Source organism: Felis catus, chromosome B2 (genome assembly GCF_018350175.1).
Source record: "Felis catus isolate Fca126 chromosome B2, F.catus_Fca126_mat1.0, whole genome shotgun sequence".
Taxonomy (NCBI): domain Eukaryota; kingdom Metazoa; phylum Chordata; class Mammalia; order Carnivora; family Felidae; genus Felis; species Felis catus.
The window spans coordinates 99,069,495-99,090,272 of record NC_058372.1 but is presented as its reverse complement, the minus strand read 5'-3'; the positions used below and the strand labels follow the sequence as shown (position 1 = coordinate 99,090,272).

General features: G+C 41.5%; 1 protein-coding gene across 5 annotated transcripts in view; it reads left to right on the top strand.

Annotated features, from left to right (window-relative positions):
- Nucleotides 1-20,778, top strand: part of METTL24 (methyltransferase like 24) — a 170,751-nt gene that overhangs the window by 37,130 nt on the left and 112,843 nt on the right. For 3 of the 5 annotated variants that reach the window (XM_023254245.2, XM_023254241.2, XR_006598157.1), the window contains exons 3-4: nucleotides 3,629-3,768; nucleotides 12,472-12,700. In XM_023254245.2, the coding sequence (XP_023110013.1) occupies nucleotides 3,629-3,768; nucleotides 12,472-12,700 (369 nt within the window). Of the gene's footprint in view, nucleotides 1-3,628; nucleotides 3,769-12,471; nucleotides 12,701-19,309; nucleotides 19,501-20,778 lie in introns of those variants that run through there. The other 2 variants (XM_023254246.2, XM_023254248.2) reach the window with 2 other exon arrangements.

Here is a 20,778-nt window from a genome sequence, read left to right as displayed (position 1 = left end):
ATGTGACTCTTGATCTCGAGGCTGTGAGTTCGAGCCCTGCGTTGTCTGTAGAGATTGCCTAAAAATAAAATCTTTAAAAAAAAATTGGTTAATCCCTTTAAGTTAAATAACTAAAATGCATTTCAGAAAACATTTTTTTCCCTGGAGTTTCTTCTCCTTTATCTAGGCCTAATTTGCTTTTGCAGCTAAAATTACAAGGGGAATTAGAGAGAGAGAGAACGTAATTACTGGAGTTAGAGCTTAGCTAGGAGTTATTGCCCTCGCTTATTTTGCTTACGAGAGTTTATTGAAGCCCTGGCCATAAATCTTAACAAGAAACTTTGAAAAATCAATATTTAATTAATTTTTAGGAGCTGAATTTTACTGAGTGCTTCTAGTTGTTTTGCAAAGCTAATGTCTATCACTGAGATAGTTAATATGGAAAAACTCCCGTGTTATGTATGTTTGAGCTAGGAGTGGAAAGGGAAACATTAGCAGAGAGATTGAATGGAAAAGAATGTCTTTCCAACAGGGGTATATCTGTGTAAGATGAAATCTTTGGAAGAAGAAGAAATGCTTTAAGAGTCACCTTTAATAGAATAAAACTCTACTCCCCAACATTGGCAAAGTAAGGGCAGTTGAGCCTCAAAGCCCTGAATCTTGACCCTTAATAGTTATCGGATCCTTGGAGGCCTCTGGCTAATTGTCACTGCCTGCCTCTCTGGCTTTTTGTTAGGGGCCGGGTTGCAGGGGCTGCTGTTTTCATTTTAAAGCTCTGGCCCAAGCATAAGAGACTCTTAAAAACTGAGAACAAACTGAGGGTTGACGGGGGGTGGGGGGTGGGTGATGGGTATTGAGGAGGGCACCTTTTGGGATGAGCACTGGGTGTTGTATGGAAACCAGTTTGACAATAAATTTCATATTAAAAAAATAAATAAATAAAGCTCTGACCCAAGTGGAGCCTCTTCCCTTAATTTGCTAAGGCACAGATGAGGCCAAGCTGGAACCTTCCGGTGGGGCTTTACAAAAGGGTTCCTGTAAACTCACAGGACTATCCGCATAAGAATCACCTGGGGCAGCTTATTAAAAAAGGCATGTTCGCAGGCATCAGCCTCAAAGATTCTGACTTTACAGAGTGGGACTTGAGAATCGGTATTTTTAGGTGCCTCCCAGGCCTGTCAGAATGTAGGTGGGCCATACCTTGGGAAACATGGTGGGAGAGGCGAGAGTTAAATTTTAATGGTGTTAGGAGGGAGTCATGAACAAGAACCTGTGAACATCTATATCATGTTCTGTCATTATGGTGGTTCTTAGGGAGAAGTGCACACAAAGAAATGGGAATCATCAGACCACTTTAATAAAAATACTCCAGGAAGCTGACCTAGAGCAAATGGTTCAGGCTTACGAGGTCCAGGTATGCTTTAGGGGCCTACAGAACTGCCTCCCTCCCTACTTACCTGCCTACCTGCAGGGGTGAGAGGAAGGGAGAGCGTCGGACACAATGACAATGAAGGTGCTGATGTTTAAGGTGCAGTAACCTGCCCACTAGTAAGACAGGCCCACCAAACACATTGAACTTTAATTAAATTAGCAGTTTTTCCTCCCTTGGTGGGTGAGTGGGGACTAGGATATGGGCAGAGGCATAATTCCCATGTCTTTGTGGGTGAATCATAGGAAATGAATTAGACAAATTAACATGCTGATGTACCCAGTTAATAAATGTATTCTGTAATAGTTGCTTAAAATTCAGTTCCATTTTCTGTTATTTTTTTCCTTTAAACAGGGGTCATGGGTAGAGAAGTAGAAAGACATTGGTGAGGGGCAAGAATATATATACAGGGTTTCACATTTTAGACTTCCCTGTAAAATGTCCAAATCCTAGCAATATGCTCTCTCATTTATCTCTCTGATAAATAGTGCTGGATAATTTTGCCAGGCCAGTAGCCCTTGATCACAGCAAAAGTATGGGAGATGCTGTATCAGTTGAATAGGCTACATGTATATACTCTTTTCAGATCAGAATTCTGGAAACTCTGTTAAATAAAAGAATTGGGCAAACCCAGAATATCTTTTAAAACATTTTTATTTAAAAAAAAACTTTTTTAAATGTTTATTTATTTTTGAGAGAGACAGTGTAAGCGGGGGGAGGGGCAGAGGGAGACACAGAATCGGAAGCAGGCTCCACACAGAGCCTGATGCGGGGCTCAAACTCTTGAACTGCGAGATCATGCCCTGAGCCAGAGTCGGCTGCTTAACTGAGCCACCCAGGTGCCCCCACAATATCTTCTTTTTTTCTTTTTTTAAAATTTTTTAACGTTTATTTTATTTTTGAGACAGAGAGAGACAGAGCATGAACAGGGGAGGAGCAGAGAGAGAGGGAGACACAGAATCGGAAGCAGGTTCCAGGCTCTGAGCTGTCAGCACAGAGCTCGACGTGGGGCTCAAACTCATGGACCGTGAGATCATGACCTGAGCCGAAGTCGGCCGCTCAACCGACCGAGCCACCCAGGCGCCCCCAGAATATCTTCTTAAGAAGAAAATCATTTGCTGTTATATTTTCCAATGAATTAAAGCAATGAGCCTCAGACCACCCTTTGCACCCAGAATGGTCTGTTGTCTGTGACGTGACAGCCAGAGCTGCTGCATGATTCATGGAGCATCATGATGGTGATGGGAGTTTTGAAGCATTAGGGGGAAATTGATGTTCATTGAGGTGCTGCTGGCCACAAAAGAACACCTGGGCCACAGAACCTGCTTTCTTTGGTTCCAGCCACCTCAGCGTGCACACTGTGCCAGCCTCAATCATAGTGCATTTGCTAAATGTGCATTTGAAATCAGAGACTTGCTTCTGCTTGATTTAGATACGTGTTCCCTTTGGTTTCCTTATCTAATTTTGATGGATGAGTTAAAAGAAGTGCTTTGGTTATAGCTCAGGAAGAGCTTCCTTTCTTCCTGCGTGGGGCTCTCGCTCTTCTCCCCTAGGAGGAAGCTCATTAGAACAGTTTCTCACAAACAATACGGTCTTGGGAGCAGGGACTATGAATTAATTTCACTTGACCCTTGATCAGCTGTTTACCTTGGATAACTCATGCTACCTTTCTGGACCTCGGTGGCCCCAGCTTATCTGCCTGAGATAAGGAATTGATAATCTGTATCCCTCTGAGACCCATGGCCACAGTTGGATCTCACAACTTCTGGTAGAAACACCATGGATTACAGTCCTCTGTGTTTTGCCAGCACTGTTCTCTACGTCTGGAATGCTCTTCTTGATCTCAGCGTCTTGGTCAACTTCCGTTCATTCTCCAGGACTCACAAATCTCTGCAAAGCTTTTTGGGACCCCTCCTTTCTGCCACCTTTGCTCCTGACCTGTTCTCCCTTACATACTCTGTGCATATGGCTATAGCAGCTCTTAACTTCCCTTCAACCCTGTCTATAGTCTCCACAAGGTTCCTTATAATCCAGTATTTGGAGTTCCTCCGAACATTTGATAGCAGTCTTGTGCTTCCCTGGGGGAGAGGAGTAGTTGGCAGTGGAGAAGGACATAACTCTCCTGTTATGGCTTTCAGGGACCGAGAAAGCAGTAACTCCCCACCTGCCACTTATCATCCAGCGCTTTAAATTATTCACATTGATTTCCAATCCTTACAGATTGCATGCAATCACATGAGCACAGACAGCCTAGCTACTGACTCCAGCCCTGCAAAGAAGCCTTGGTCAGTCTGTCTTGATGACAGGTTTGGCTTAGCTCATCAAATCCGCAGCAAGCGATGCCGCCTCTACTCTTTAGGGTAAGTGCATTTTATAGCAGAATACCAAAACGCTCCTGCAGGTGGCCAAGGCTATTTCAGTAACACAAAGTTATGAACGTAACAATGTGTAACAGGTGCTATACTTTGCCTCCTACACTTTGTTTCAGACTCATGTGTCGGTTAGGTAACTGTGGGCACTTGTGGGTCACCAGAAGCCGCCAGGCCATTTTCTCTCCCATTCTGCTGGGGGTGAATTGGCAACTTCAGAGTTCAGTATGACGATGATCCTCTTGGCGAAGCCTGTGGTCGCCAGCTAGAATTACAGCATCCTTACTGTGAAGAGAGAGAATAGTAAGAATTAAGGGGGGGGGGGGAGAAGAACAGCAAGCATATTAGAAATTTTTTACACATTTATGAGGAGTGACCCAAGATGAATGGCCACTGTTGGATTTTTATGGTTTGTGCCAATGGTAAATCTGTGTGTACATTTACATTAAAAAGAAAGAAAAGGGAATTCTTGTGAAATCACTGTGATTTTGTCGAAACTGTAGGAAATAATATTCAGTTATTCAGGCTGAAAATGAGCTAAGTGTACAAATGGATTTAGAGGGATTTTTGTAAAAGGGCGAATATAAAATAATGAGACTATTTCATGAAATATATTAGGACTTGCATCCAGTTCTGAACTTATAAAAATGTGTCTCAAAAAAAAGGGGGGGGCAGGAAAGTTGTTTTTATTGGGAACACCCTATTCCGTAGACTCTTTGTGGAAGCTGTGTGGTTAGGTTCTCCGACAAGGTCCCCAAGGTCCATTACAAAAGCACTGGGGACCCTAACAGGTGTCCTATGCTTGTTTCTCACTAATCGCTTTCATCATCTCGACGATTCACATTCAGGCACATGAGTGACAACTGCTAACCCAAATCCTAGATGATAAGGGTTGGGGGCAGACGTTTGGGTCTGTGCCCAGAGGATCACCATCAACATCAGACTTTATCAAACAAGAATTCTTAGTTGTAGTCACTGTGGACTTTTTGTAAAAATGAACGGTTCAAGTAAGAGTCTCAGGATAATGGAAATTGTATAAGCAGAGCTTGGGACGCAGTAGGCGCTCCATATATATTTGCTACATAAATGATTGCTCTAGGTAAGGAGAGTAGGGAGAGTCGCTGGTTATGCTGTGATTTAGACCGGGAGGCTGAGGCTTAGGAAATTAGTTGCTCAGCTACTTGATTAGAACAGAGGGGAGCCCACCAACTATGCTTCAAGATTGTAGAAAGGATGGGAAGTTTTGACAGTAGAGTTTATTTTCTGTCATATTAAAAATGCATGAAAGTAGGTCATAAAAGTAATTGCAGAGTACCACATGCAAATTGGAGATCTCAGCTTGGTCCTGTTTTCTTGCTCTGAACTGCCTTTATAGTTTACTTATTATTTTACACCCTGGAATAATTTCATTTAAAGCCTATCACTGAGTAAAATGAAACTAGGAAAGCTGTTTGGGGGGGGGATTTTTAAAATTCCTTTTTGCTTTCCTTGTACTTCAGAGCCATTAGATAATTTTGTTGCAAGATTTCAGATTACTTCCTGTAAAAAGGTGGTTTCTTATTTTCATCTAAATGTTCACTATTCAAACTCAACGTTGTGAAGAGCAGATAAGAACAATTGAATTCCACTGGGAACAGACGTGAATAGATTATAAGGGCCAACATTTGATTCAAAACCTAGAAATGCTTAATTGAAAATGGGAAACTAAAAATATTTCTGATGGGTAAAAAAAAAAAAAGAAAAGAAAAGATGTTTTGGATTGTGGTTGCACACGTTGATTGCACTGTTATTCAGGACTGAAGATCAGGACAAGCATACCCCCTTCTCAGGTGAATTGCTTGCCTGGGGGCAGGTAAATAGCCAGCTGACATCTCAATTGATACTGAGAGAAGAAAGAGACCCAGCCCAGAAGTGGCGGTCCTAAAATGAGGCACAAGAACAGGGAATGTGGGTCATGGATGGTCAGCGTTCGGGAGTAGTGGGATAGTTGAGAGATGGGCAGGGAGGACAGGTGGCAGATGGGTCATGGGGTCCCTACACCAGGCAGTAAGTGCTCGAAGCCCCAGGGCTTTGGCAGCAGCAAGACTATGCCACTTCTGTGCCCAGTCATTCCCAGGTCAACCAAAGATGATTGATAAAGCCATAGCTTGGGGTGTCTTTCCTAGAGAGGAAGAAAGGAGTCGGAGGACAGACGGACCAGAAGACAAAGGCTGAATGTCCTGCCTTCTGATCTGTTCCCTACCTTTCCTCCACCCCAGGAACTGAAGCAGGAGTCACTTCCACCTTATTTCAGAGTCTGGAATGTCTTTACTAGAAGTCAAAGCTCTTTATTCCACAGTTAATGTAAAAGCATTTTTTCCAGGAGAGTGTACTCTGTGTGAAGTTCAGTTGAAAATGAAAATCAGATATTTTTCAACCTTGAAATGGGGTAGAATAGACCAATTAAGATAGGGGAAGGTGCTGTACAGGAAGGTTATGTTACAGGGGAAGGGGAAGAGAAGAGGAAGGAGAGGTTGTGTGTTTAGGTGATAATATCATGTACTTGACCTCTTCAGCCTGCGGTGGTGGCTGCTCTGTAAGTCTTCTCCTCTGTGACTTGGAGGGGGAGGGTTGGGGAGGGTGGTAGCTAACACGAATCGGGAAATATCCCCGATTTTATCCTCCCTTTCGAAGATTGTTTTTTCAGAGGTGGGAGTGAGAGTGGAAAAGAAAACTTGAGAAGAGACAATACATAGGTAGCAAATCTTCTTCACCTCTTTTTTTTAGTTCTCTGGCTGGTGGTACCGTTTGGTTTCAAGACATAAATTCTCAGCATAAGACAGAAGAACATTTGATAAATGGCACATGGTTAGGCAACAACTAGTATCTTAACACAGAAAGCTGGGACTTCCAGGTGCCAAACATTTTCAACTTGTAATAGTTTAACACAGCAGGTGCTCATAGTATACATGAATGAGGAATCAGAAAATCATGGACCCAAGGATCCTTTTTAAATAATTTTTTTTTCCTAATCACCACTCCCCCATGAAATTTTAATGCCAGAGATAAACTGTATATCTTTTTATGTAACATATGCATGTTGCTTTATATATAAAAAGAGGAAGTATCGTTGACTCCCAAGAATGGAATTTTGCCCCATTAGGGGTGCTATCATTCCTGTTGATAATATATGTTTTGGACAAAATCTTGGCATTTCACGCAATGTTATTTAATACAAATTAATAATTTATAACATAGTTTTAGTCTACTATTTAGTGTCATTTATGCTTTGAAAAACCCAGAACAGACCATGAAACTCCTGGGAAACACGATTGTCTTACTTCTTCCAACCCTGATGCCTTCAATGGTCACAGTTAGAAACCTTTCCTGTATCTGCTTTTATTTATTTTTAGCAGCTTTGTTGAGCTATAATTCACATACCATACAATTCACTCTTGTAAGGCATACAATTCAATGGGTTTGTTTTGTCGCTACAGTCAAATTTAGAACATTTTCATGACCCCAGAGAGAAAGCCCTACACCCAGTAGCAGTCATTTGCAAATTCAACACGTTTCCTGCTTTTCACTCCCTCCTCGAAGGCAACCACTAGTCTACTTTCTCTCTATGAATTTGCCTATTGTGGACATTTCATGTAAATGGAAGCACACAACATGTGGCCTTTTGTAACTGGCTTTTTTTCACTTAGCATAATGGTTTCAAGGCTCATCCATGTTGTAATAGGTATCAGTACCTCATATCTTTTTATGGCTGAATAATATTCCATTGTATGGCTACACCTCATTTCATTTGCTCATCAGTTGATAGACATTTAGGTTGTTTCCACTTTTTGGCTACTGGGAATAATCGTGCAACGAATATGCACATGCAGGTTTTTCGGTAGACATTAGTTTTTGCTTCTCTTGGGAATATGCCACTTCATATTCCCACCAGCAATGTATGAGGGTTCTTATTTCTCCACATTGTTGCCGACATTTGTAATTATTGGTCTTTTTGATTGTAGCTACCCTAGTGGATGTGAAGAGGTGTCTCATTGTGATTTTGATTTGTTTCTCCATGTTGGTGAATGGTCATGAGCATGTCTTCATGTGTTTGCGCTAGGACGTTTTGATTCCCGGGGAACATAAAGGACGCTTACCTTAATACTCTTGGGGATATTTTTAAAAGAATAACCAAGACCTGAAACAGTACCACATCCATGCCTTCTACCCTTCAGTAGCATTAAAGGGCATGCAGTTGCTAGCACTGTAGCTGGTCCAAAGGACACCTTTATATGACTTGGGAAGAGGCACCCCCTCGAGAACCCCTACCCCACCTGCTAGAAAACCATCATTATGCTGACTATGATGTGAATGGTACCGTCTAGAATTGTTGGGTGCACAACTCACACAACCACACTGAGGAATCTTGATTGTTGCTCTCTGAGCATCAGAAGAGGGGGGTCAAGATAGTTACTGTTATTCTGTGACCTGTGGAAATTTAGTCCTATAATTCTCCCCGTTCCTATTTCTTCAACAAATCTCTCAGATTTGATGCCCTTTCTGTGCTGAAGAGCTTGTCTCCATCTCAAACCCTAGGCTTAACATATGCAGAATAATATTCATAAGCATTAGTTATATAATTTTCTCTCTCTCCCGTGTAGAGATAGGTTATAGTCTTCATGAATGCTTATACATTTGAATACACCTATTAACTGCTTACCTATTTCAGAAATGGGTTGTAGCAGGAATTTCCAGTTGTCCTCCGATATCCATTCTTTCCTTTTTCCTTTGGTAACAGAACTCCTGAGTTTAGCAGGGCACCTGGCCACCTTGCTGAAGACTGCATACCCTAGCCTTCCTTGAAGCTGCAAGTGGCCGTATGGCTAGCTTTGAGCAATGAGATATGAGCACATGTGATGTGTGCAACTTCTCAGCCATACCCTAAGAGGAACAGACATGACCTTCATTCCCCTTTTACTTCTCCTGATGGCTTGAAGGCAGACGTGGTGGCAGGGAATGGAACAAATGTCTTAGATCATGAGATAGAAGCCTCTGATCTACATGTCTTGCTTCATGGAATACACATTAAGTAGAACATTCCTGTAAAGTAGGATTTTCTACAGTGAATTCTCTTTCTAGATAAATAAGAGCAGCAAGTGATTTCCTTACAGACTAAATGCATTTTTGCTGTAAGTAATATTTTTGTTTTGGCTACTTCATAATTTTACTATATTTATTTGTTCAGAAATCTCTCTTCATTACTACTTGTGAACTTCAGATCAAGGGTTATGACTAATTTGTCTCTGGTGTCTAGTATAGTGCCTTAAACATATTAAAGTGCTTTATCAGTATTTGTTTATATACATGAAGAAGACAGCGAAACATAGCCTACCCCATGCCATGCTAGTTACTGTGTACTATGTATTCTAGGAATTCCAGACCCTATAATTTTCTAGTTTTCTCTCACTTGGGGCAGCATTTTATAGATTTGCTGTCTCTTTACTCAGCACTTGGGATTCAGAGAGAAGCAAAAATGTTATGCTGTATGTTAAGCAATTGGAATTGAAATAAAAACTTGAAACGAAAAAAATAAAAGCAAGAGTCACACAGTTCTCTTCCTTATGGAGCTTTACCCTCCAGGAACTGGCAATTTCGTAGATCCCCGAGATCACAAATATTCCTTCCAGGGTTCTGTGTCCTGTGCTCATTCACAGTGAGGTGCAGTATAAGGAGCACATTTACCTGGATTGGATTTGACTCCTGGTTTTCCTACTTTGGGCCAGGTAGCGCCACACCCACGTATATTACATTTGCCTTTCCTGTTGCTTTTTACACCTACCACAAACTTGGCTAATTTAATTTTTTTTTTCAACGTTTATTTATTCTTGGGACAGAGGGAGACAAAGCATGAACGGGGGAGGGGCAGAGAGAGAGAGGGAGACACAGAATCGGAACAGGCTCCAGGCTCTGAGCCATCATCCCAGAGCCTGACGCGGGGCTCGAACTCACGGACCGCGAGATCGTGACCTGGCTGAAGTCGGGCGCTTAACCGACTGTGCCACCCAGGCGCCCCCAAACTTGGCTAATTTAAACTAAGCTTGAGGAAGTACCATTTTGAATAAATGGAAGTAAGAATTATAGATATTGATTAAATTAATGCAGCTTATTACTTTCCAGTATAGCATACTTGTGTATTAAGTGTATTTTATTTACTAAAAGTAATATAAGTTAACCCCCAAATTACAAATTTCAGTAGTTTCATTTTGTTTAGTGCCTACAAAATAGTTCCTCACTATTTGATGATTAACTTAAATATGTATGTGTGTACTTATGATATCTCTAATAACACTTGTACATATCTAGAGAATTTCTGGAAAGATACACAAAGATTACTAACTGTGATTATCTCTGGAAATTAGTGGCCAAAATTTCTAGGGGTAGAAAACTTCCTTTTTATTTTATCTATTTCCTTGAACTCTTCCTGTGTGTCTTTGTTATTTTTTCATTACAAAATTTTTTGTTTAAATTGAAAACATCAATATGTAATAAAGTGCCTTACTAAAAAAGTGAGTTACAGAACCGTATGTGGTTAATTTAATCCCTAAAAGTTTTTGAAGTCTTAATTAAAATACATGTTTTAGAGTAGAGAATGTTTCCTTGAAAATAATATTTTGAAAATTCACTTAGAAAGAAATTATTCAAATTTCTCTACTCTAGAAAGTTTACATATAAATTGTATTTAATGAGTACTTTGTTGACATAGTGTTCTCCTAGTAAAGCTGCAGTATTGCCATTTTCCATTGGATGACCCATAGTAACACTGGTTGGCTCATCTCAGTTTCAACACATTCAGTTAAGTGAAAAATCTCTTGGGGCAGGTGAATGTGGCAACATTCTGATAGATATAGAAAGAAATCTGTCTACTAAAAAAAGTGCTTTGTAGTTTTTGCTCAACTCTTGGATTTATATTTCATGGCAGGTTTATACGTTAGCTGTTGCTGTGTAACAAATCACTCTAAAATGCAGTAGCTTAAAACCATTATTTATTCTTGCTTATATGCCTACAAATCAGCAGGCTTCCATTGACGGAGGCTGGGCTCAGCTGGGAGACTTTACTTCAAGGTGTGGTGGCTAAGGGAAGTTCTGCTTTTCATAGAAATTTGGCAACTTCACTGGGGTACCACTGCCCCTCATGTTTCTTATTTTCCTGAGCCTGGCAAGTTATCTAGGGTATGTTTTCATCATGAGGATGGTATGAGGATGTCCACGAGAGTGGACAGAAGTACTTAAAGCCTCGGCTTGGGACTGGCATACTGTCACTTCCTTCCACAAAGTAAATCACCTAATCAAGCCAGAAAATCAAGGGGCAAGATGAGCTCAAGATGTGCTCATGATGAGCACAGCATGGCAGTAGTGTGGATGAAGGGGGACAGAATTAGAGCCAGTCAGTCAGTCAGTCTGCCGTCTGAGTTGAGTAGGTTCAGTAGGAGGTAAAAATTAGGAAACAGAATTTCTCAGGTAAAAGGAGTGATACAGTTTTGAAGGGTGCTACGTCTTCTAGCCACAAGGGGAGAGAGAATTGTAGCTGAGGGACAGCAGAGGGTTGACATGCCATGCGTCCAGTGAGGGCAAAAGCAATGTAGTAGGAGTGAAGGGAAAGAACAAGGCAAATAAGAGTAGTAAGAATGTCTAGGTGGAGGGAGGATCTCTGTACTGAAGGCTTATTTTCATTGCCTAATACCAGGCAAATAATTGTTAGCCAATGAGCTTGTACATGTCCAAATTATGAAATGTCTGCGATACTGGAGTCTAAGAGAATGAAGCATTTCTGCCCTGGGCTCAGGTTTGGCCAATGTCTTATAGATACCCTTTGAGATTTTGGTATCTTAAACCATACCTAATTATAGTATTTTGAGCAAAGAAGCCATAAGCACCATTAAAAAAAATCGTCTTTCATTTAATCTCATGTTTTTCATCCAAGCTGATGCTTTAATCAAAGTGATGAATATTACCCCACCAAATAAGGAATATGTCAGTAAATTAAAAATGTGTAAGTATATGAATGTTTCGCATGACGTGCTACAAAGTGGATACTTAAGTACAATTCATAATTTCTTCCTCCTGTTGATGTGAATTTAGGTGAGGTGTCTCTTCTACTTCTTGGGTACTAGATCCAATAGAACCACACATATTTGCCTCTTCTTTAGCTGTACTATTTTAAAATGCATTTCCACTTCTAAGACAACAGATATTGTCTTTAAGTCAGGCTGCATGCATCATGGCCATTAGAATGGAGACAAATTACCTCATTAGTACACTGCACCTCTCCCTAAGGGAACCGATCCTGGCGCTTCTATTTTTGATGTATTCTGAGAAAAGCTCTTAAGATTACTGGATAGACTTGTTTCATTGCTACTATGGTTTACATCTTTAAAAAAATTAATTTGCTATGTCTCTACATGTTTGAACATGTGATTCCCTGGTCTGCATTTAGCAGATAATTTCTCTGCTTGCTTTTTATCCAGAAGCTTTTAGCTATAATGCTTTTTGTGATGGAAGCAGGTTTATTGAATGTGTACAGTTAGCCATGTGTTAAAACAGGAGAAAGCTTGATATGAATAAGAAAATTGTCCTTAGAATTGTCATTTTATCAATCTAGCACTTTTGCTTCATTATGTTTGTGTTGTTATTGATTTCCACGCTCTTTCTTTATAGGCTGGGGAATGATGATACCCAATTTGAGGTTAGCATGGCCAACAATGGATGTGAAGTACATCGTTTTGATCCTACTGTTAAATCAGCTCATGTTCTGGAGAGTCCGCGCCTCTGGTATCACCGCTTGTCCATTGACTGGCGGGACCCCCATCCAGCTGTTGCTGCCCCCAAACTGCACAGCAACACCAGGAAACTGGGAACCATTTTGAATGAATTTGGGCATCACAAGGTGAGATTTTTTTTCATTTGATCTTATAATTAAGTAAAGTGAACAAACTCGTAAACTTTAAAAAATGCAAACCAAGAATTGGATAGTTGAGGATCTAGTTTCAGTTTTACTAATGTTCACCCACCATTATTTATAGCATCAGCTCTGTAGACATGAAGTTTTGGCAAGGACAGAGATCTTAAGTTGATTTGTAGATTGTAGTCGCTGTTGAGTAGTGCTAGGGTTTTGGCCAAGACTGGGCAAGGAGCTAAGAAACCTACTTCTGGCGTAGGTTCAAGAGTCCCATTTTCATTTGGCAATTGATTTAAAGTGTTCAGACAGAGCAAACTACTTATGTCGGCCTCAAATACAAAAAGTAATCAGAGCCAGGTTTTTGTTTGATAAGAGATTGCTCATGTATCATGTTTCTCACTGTTTTAACAACTATTTTGGGTTTCTAGGCTCTTAAAGACCAGAAAAAAATGTATATCTTTGATTAAAATGAACTTTGTAAAATTGAATGGACATTATGTGTGTTGCCACTGATATAATTGTGTCAAAAGTATGTCAAATCCCTACAAGTATTTTATTGTGAATGGATAGCAAGAGGAAACTCAATCTTTGAACTGTGTTCCTGGAAAGCAAGTTTTTAGTGTAGACCTGAGCCAATTGCATTCTGTAGGCAAATACTAGATAAGTCTCCTGAGTGTGCTTGGCTTGCGTTTGTTTGCTAACCTGCCTGGGCTCGGCCTACTTTGCCTTCATGTTCTCAGCCAGAGATGGCATGCGATTTGGAACATGCCAAAATGGGTGCCTCTGAAAACCAATGTACATGGAACTTAATTTTAAACTTGAGTTGGCTCCTTGATCTTTAACAAAAGGGCTTTTCCTCTGCGTTGTTCTTTTCCTTCTCCGCTCCCTCTTGCTCCACTTCCTCCTCCTCCTTCTTAAAACACACACACACACACACACACACACACACACACACACACACACACACAAAACTTCCCTTTAATTGGACAGCTGGAGCTTCTTCAAGAACGGTTTCAAAGAATTTGCTGCTCTTTTGACATGTGATTAACTGTTGATTTGTATTTTGCTCTGCCATGGACGGTCACTAGCATTTAATAATTAGGAGCCTAAATGAAACATATATAGGATTTGGGGGGGGGTAAAAATCTCTAAACAGAAACTGATGTGAGAGCATTGTTCAGCACTTTATTTTCTTTTTGCTACCTGTTTGTTACCTTCAAAGACCTGTTTTTTGGCAGCTGAAAATTACAGGCTTGAATCTCTAATGTGTCAGCTCTCGGATATTCAAAGAGCTAACTACAGATTCTTTGTGCTCATTTGGGACTCTTGTTGCTCTGCCATGATGTTCTGTACACCTTGGCCCTGTCTACCCTCACTCTTTAAAGACTGAATAGAGACTGCTTTTTTCGCTAATATAGTAGCAAACGATTTGGTAAATGTGAGGATAAAATAGGGCTTTGAAAAATGACGTGTGGATATAATTGATCTAAGCCACGTTGCCTACGAAAAGTGTGTTTTCAGATACCCAGGGATGCACCCGAATTGTGTTTGTTTAACTGCCTAGGAGCTGCAGTGGGCAAACCTTTATGCTGCTGATGAAGCATACAGTCTTTCACACTGCTCCTAAGACAGCGGAAATATATATAGGGGTACCTAAAAAGGATAAATGTTCCAAAGGATTTTTTATATTCCTAAGGCTACTTATTTTTTAAAAAAATTAACGTTAAAGCATTATTAAATTAAAAATATTCTGATAAGTACTTATTTAAAAACATTAAAAAATTTTTAATTTCTTTTTATTTTTGAGAGAGCGAGAGAGACAGAGTCTGAGCTGGGGAGGGGTGGGGAGAGAGGGAGACACAGAATCGGAAGCAGGCTCCAGGCTCTGAGCTGTCAGCACAGAGCCAGAGGCAGGGCTCAAACTCACGCACTGCGAGATCATGACCTGAGCCGAAGTCGGATTCTCAACTGGCTGAGCCACCCAGCCACCCCTATTTAAAACATTTTAAAACCTAAAAATGGTTAAGATGGTAAGCTTTATGTTATGTTATGTGTATTTTACCACAATAAAAAATTTGGGAAAAAAAAAAACCCATGAAAGTGATCTGGCTCAGAATTGCCAGGTATATATTTGCTGCTTTAAAAATTCCTTATTGAGGAATTGAAAAGATACTGATACACTTTCATAGGGGTGTGTGTGTGTGTGTGTGTGTGTGTGTGTGTGTGTATTTGAATGCTTTAAAACAAAGCAAGAAAAATGAAACCCACTGGTGACTGATTGCTTCCATTAGAAACATGCCTCTAAAAGCTATGCGGTGCCAGATAAAAGGAAACTGCATTTCTGGCCTGCAGCAAGCAAAGTCTGTTTTCATTTTTCTGCATGTGTACAGACACCGGTCAATAGGATGTGGCTCTGGCAGGAAAGCAAATAGAAAACACACACACACACACACACACACACACACACACACACACACACAAATATGTGCAGGAGCCTTGCCTTCTTCACTCATTTTTTTCTGCAAGTGATTTTAGAAACCAGAGGGTTTGGGGTTGTTTTGTTTTCACTTCACGATGCTAAACTATTTTACATAGTTTGGCGATGTTTTCCGTGTGAAGCTGTGGTTTTTCCTCTTCTCTTTATCCATACCTAGACTCCAGCCCCTCAGGCAAAAAGGAAAGGCAATCCCCTGACATGGTGACAGAAAGATGCATGTGGCTTTTGCACTGCTTTAAAAACCCTTTGGTAATTTTAATTTCAAACTATAAATCAAAGCCCTTTTGAAGCATCAGGTGAGAGCAGCAGCAGCAGCAAAACCATGTGAACCATAAGCCATAATAGCACCTGGATCCAGTATTATTAACGATGAACTGTTTTCTCCTTGCTGATGTACTTGTTGCTGTAGCTATGCATAAGAATTTTTCCAGGATGGGACTAGAAATATCGAATCTGAAATTTCTGCTCATATTAATTGTAACGTGTGCTTTTCCCCTAAAGTCTCTATGACACAGAGCATCCTAAATGATCCAGGCTGATGAAAGAGAAGTTACTACTTTCAGTCTTAGCCATGCTGATGATAATATGAATAACAGGACTGCCTTAGACTTTGACTCTGGAAGCTCAGTAATTTACATTTGAAGCGCTGGTTCTCGTGGTGGTGATTTTTGGCAATGGGCAAGTCATTTAACCACTCTGGTGCTCATTTTGATCGCGAGTGTAATCGCAATGACACTACCTGGATGGATTGTTTTTGAGAAGTACATCAGAGAAGACAGTACGATTGAAAAATGATGATTTAAATTCAAAGGATTTTTAAAAACAACTTCAGTAAGTTTTTACAAAACTCTATAGAAAACATTTCTGTTTTCTTTCTTTGTTTTCCGGGAAAATATATCAGATTTCCCTGGAAGTTGCTAACTGCACCTAATTCCACTCAAGAGTTTTTAATGAAAGCTCTGTGTGACACTGAAGGGCAATTGGTTCTTCAGACGTGGTGGTAGAGAACTGTTTCTGTCTGCTGCCCTGGGGCGCTGAACAGCTTTGCTGGCGATTGTGTAGAAAGAAAACACTGTACTATAGATAAATTAAATAAGCTGCTGAGAATTAATACAGAGCAGAAGTGGAGCATGGGGCCTTGGGCTGCGGGTCAGAGGGACCGATGCCTGCCCAGTGCGGGTGCGGGTGCGGGCGCGGGTCCTCCCCCGGTGGGTGGGGCCGCTGTCTTGGGCTGAGTGGCCGCAGGTACCCTCACTGGAGGGGGCGGGGCCTGCTTCCCGGCCCTCCACCCCCTACCCCTCCGGCTCCCCAGGGATCAAGAGAAGTCAGCTCTGTTGTGTGATCCCCGCTGTGCTGGGGCGAACCTGGACTTTGAAATTGAACCACAGAAAGATTCCCTTTTCTTTTGCTTATCGAATCGGCAAATATAAACAAGATGTTGATACTGGCCTAGAGTGGAATGCGTCTTGGGAATAATACTCCTGCTTTGCTGCTGGCAATGGAAAACGATAGATTCAGGAAGAAGATTCGGCTCCACGTGTACATTATGTCACTTTTCATTCCCAGAAATTTTCTTTACCTGAAATTCTATTTTGTCTGCTATTAGTTCTGCCGTGCCAGTTTTTTTGTTTTGTTTTGTTTTGTTTTTTGATAAATATTTATGTGAAATGTCATTCCACATTCCTGTCTTTTTCGATACAGTTTTAGTTTATGTCGTGTTCTCTCTCTCTCTCTCTCTCTCTCTCTCTCTCATAATTTTCTCCTTTTGGTTTGTGTTTGGCGTGGGGGAGGGGTGCATCTTCCCTTTAGGGAAGAAGGAAGAAGGCGCGTCACCTTTCTTAGAATTATCTGGAGAAATAATATCCGTGGAACTCACGAGTAAACTGGCTTAGTTATGTTTTCTGAAGCATACTACAAATACCTAACAAACAAAAGAGTTTGAAGTACTTACTTGTACTGACCCAAATCCTATTCCATGCCATTCTCGCTCATATTTACTGTGTATGTGAATCATCTGGGGATCTAACTAAAATGCAGATGTTAATTCCGAATTCTGGGGTGGGACCCAAGATTCTGCATTCCTAGCAAGCTACCTGGCCCTGCTGAGGCTGCTGGTTGGGGGCCGTACAGTGACTAGCAAGGCCTGTTGGCAGAGGAGACTTACTAGCGGTTGATTTCCCCCCCGGAAGCCCAGCCCTGGGCCACTTTGTGTTTTGATGCCCTCCACTCTCAGCCCGAGTCTCTGCCAAGGGTGGCATGAGGCACAGATGCTGTGCTGTGCTCCAGATCATTTTCCCGTTCCCGTGCCAGCCTATGCACCACATTTCTGTATTGGACTTGCTGTTTTCTTGGAACAAATTTGCTTTTCGCAGGAGGGAAGCGCTTCTGTAAAAATGTCTCATCGGGTGCCTGGGCGGCTCAGTCTGGTGAGCGTCCAACTCTTGATTTTGGCGCAGGTCACGATCTTGGAGCTCCTGGGATGGAGCCCTTCGTCAGGCTCTGTGCTTGGGATTCCCTCTCTCTTGCTCTCTGCCCCTCCCCCATTCTCTCTCTCTCTCAAAATAAACATTAAAAATAAAAGTCTCCTAGTGGTCTCCCACACCAGTTCAAGGCCCAGACAGGCCTGAGTTCTAGATGACTAATGGTTAAGCCTCCAGCTGGACCCCTGCATCTCAGATGTGTGTTCCTCACTAAGCAGTATATGGCTTAAGAATGGGTCTCATGTGGGATCCCATTCCAACCGTCTAGTGAAGTGCTCAGGAAATATATGATACTTGATCTGACTTTCTACCTAGTACCTTCCTAAATAAGATGCTGAGTATCAAAGTTTGAATGCTTTGTCTTTTCACACAGCCTACTGCAGAATTAATAAGCAGCAGTTAGAGCATCCAGAGGCCTTAGCCACCGATGTTTCAGAAGAACATTTGGGTGGGAAACGCCATGGAAACAAGATATACTATGGTAAAGGCAGAAGTCCAGGTGATTCTTTTAGGGCCTGGTGCAATCTTCTGTTTAGACTTGTTGATACTCCTTGTTCAAAGAGAGGTGTGTATCTTTCTGTGTATTCGAAGGCAACTTCGTCTTGCAGCATTGCTATTTAATCATGACAAGGCTATGTGTCTGTGAAATAAGCCAGTAGCAATTTAGGAGTAATGAGTCAGTTACATTCCTGAATTGCAATTTGAAATGCAGACACATCTTTCTGTCTCCATCAACCTGTAGTGGTCCCAAAGGATGAGCCATCGTGAGCACGTGGGTTGAGAACTTCTGCACTCAATATGCAGGAAATGAGTGTCGGCTTTTTACCCTTTTCACTCATCTATAATGGTGAGATTTGCTGTGAGGCAAATTTCCGGGCCCTTAGTGATTTTCAAACCATTCCGTATTTAGCTAGCATATAGATTATAAAGCCTGTTTTGAAGAATGAGCTAGGTACATGTGGATTTACCCCTGGTTTGTTTTTTCTTTGATGTGTTTTCCTTGGGCAGAAGCCATGACTGGCAAGGTTGCGAGTGAACCGTGCTCTGGAATCCAGAGACCCACTCCCACCTGTACAACTGAGTGGTTCTCAGATCTCAGTGTTAGAATTGGGAATACTGGAAAACAAACCAAAAATAACAGCACAGGCAAATAATCTGATCACCCAGGGACCTTGATTAAACTGTCGAACCCAGAGCCAACCTTAGAGATTCTCAGCTGGTATGGCATGGAGCCAGAGAAACTGCATTTTTGGCGGGGGGGGGGGGGGGGGGGGGGGCTAAATCAGGTGGTTTATTAAAGTTAATGCTACACCTGGTTTGGTTCTTAAAACTGTGGTTTACCAACATGACTTGCATCATAGGGCTGGTCTAGAATTCTAGCTCCAGCTCCGCTTCTAAGGAAGCTTCTCCTAAGGAAGCTACTCCTGAGTAGGAGAGACACAGGGTCACATGGAGTTCAGTGGGTTACTTGACTGCCGGGGTCTTTGCAGAGTTTCCTTGTCTTGTCTGGCCTTTTGAGATTCATCCATGTTGTGGATGTCAGTATTTTTATTCCTTTTATTGCCAAGCAGTGTTCGAGAACCTGCATTTTTAACCAACCCCCACCTAACTCTGACCCAGGTAATACGAAGATCACCCTGTGAGGAGTGTCAATGTGTAGAGAGGACTTCAGTGGCTGAGCCTTCCATTTGCAGATCCCCCTTCCCCTGCTGCATATAAAAGGACTAGTATCCAAAATCTATGAAGAACTCGCCCAACTCCACACCTGAAAAACAAATAGCCCAGTGAAGAAATGGGTGGAAGACATAAATACTTTTCCAAAGAAGACATCCAGATGGCCAACAGACACATGAAACGATGCTCAATGTCATTTATCATCAGGGAAATACAAATCAAAGCCACACTGAGATACCACCTCACACCGGTCAGAGTGGCTAAAATAAACAAATCAGGAAACTATAGATGCTGGCGAGGATGTGAAGAAATGGGAACCCTCTTGCACTGTTGGTGGGAATGCAAACTGGTACAGCCGCTCTGGAAAACACTGTGGAGGTTCCTCAAAAAATTAAAAATAGATCTACCCTATGACCCAGCAGTAGCACTGCTAGGAATTTACCCAAAGGATACAGGAGTGCTGATACCTAGGGGCACTTGTACCCCAATGTTTATAGCAGCACTTTCAACAACAGCCAAATTATGGAAAGAGCCTAAATGTCCATCAACTGATGGATGGATAAAGAAGATATGGTTTTTATATACAATGGAATACTACTTGGCGATGAGAAAGAATGAAATCTTGCCATTTGCAGCAACGTGGATGGAACTGGAAGGTATTATGCTAAGTGAAATAAGTCAGAGAAAGACAGGTATCATGTATTTTCACTCATATGTAGATCTTGAGAAACTTAACAGAAGACCATGGGGGAAGGGAAGGGGAAAAAAATAGTTACAAACAGAGAGGGAGGGACAGGCAAACCATAAGAGACTCTTAAATACAGAGAACAAACTGAGGGTTGATAGGGGGTGGGAGAGAGGGGAAAGTGGGTGATGGGCACTGAGGAGAGCACTTGTTGGGATGAGTACTGGGTATTGTATGGAAGCCAATTTGACAATAAATTATATTAAAAAAAAAAGAAGCAGGAGGTTGAGTGAGGTTCTGTGTCCTCCTTCTCTGTCTCTTCACCAAGTTCCTTTCTTCTTTGTGCCTCAGTTTTCCCTATTATAAGGTGTGTGATATGACCCCTGCCATTTAAGAAGGTTGTGCAGGCAAATAAACTCATGTTGGTGAGAGAAATGAATGGAGTATTTTCATGAGCCTAGAATTGTGATTTTACATAAAACAGAGCATTTTGACTGATTGTCGCTTCTTTGAGATTTTCAAAGGGGTCCAGTATTATTACATTAAAGGGGATGATTTCACACACAGAGGACATTAGGCTCCAGTGAATGGCATTTGTTTTTCTTCACTGCTGTGTCCCAGGGTGGGCGTACTTGAGAATTCTGCCATTTTGACAGAGTTTTGGGAAGGAGAACCAAATGGATCCTGAGGAAGCGGAGGGGTTCTTAGCTTCAGGTGTCCACAAAGGTTT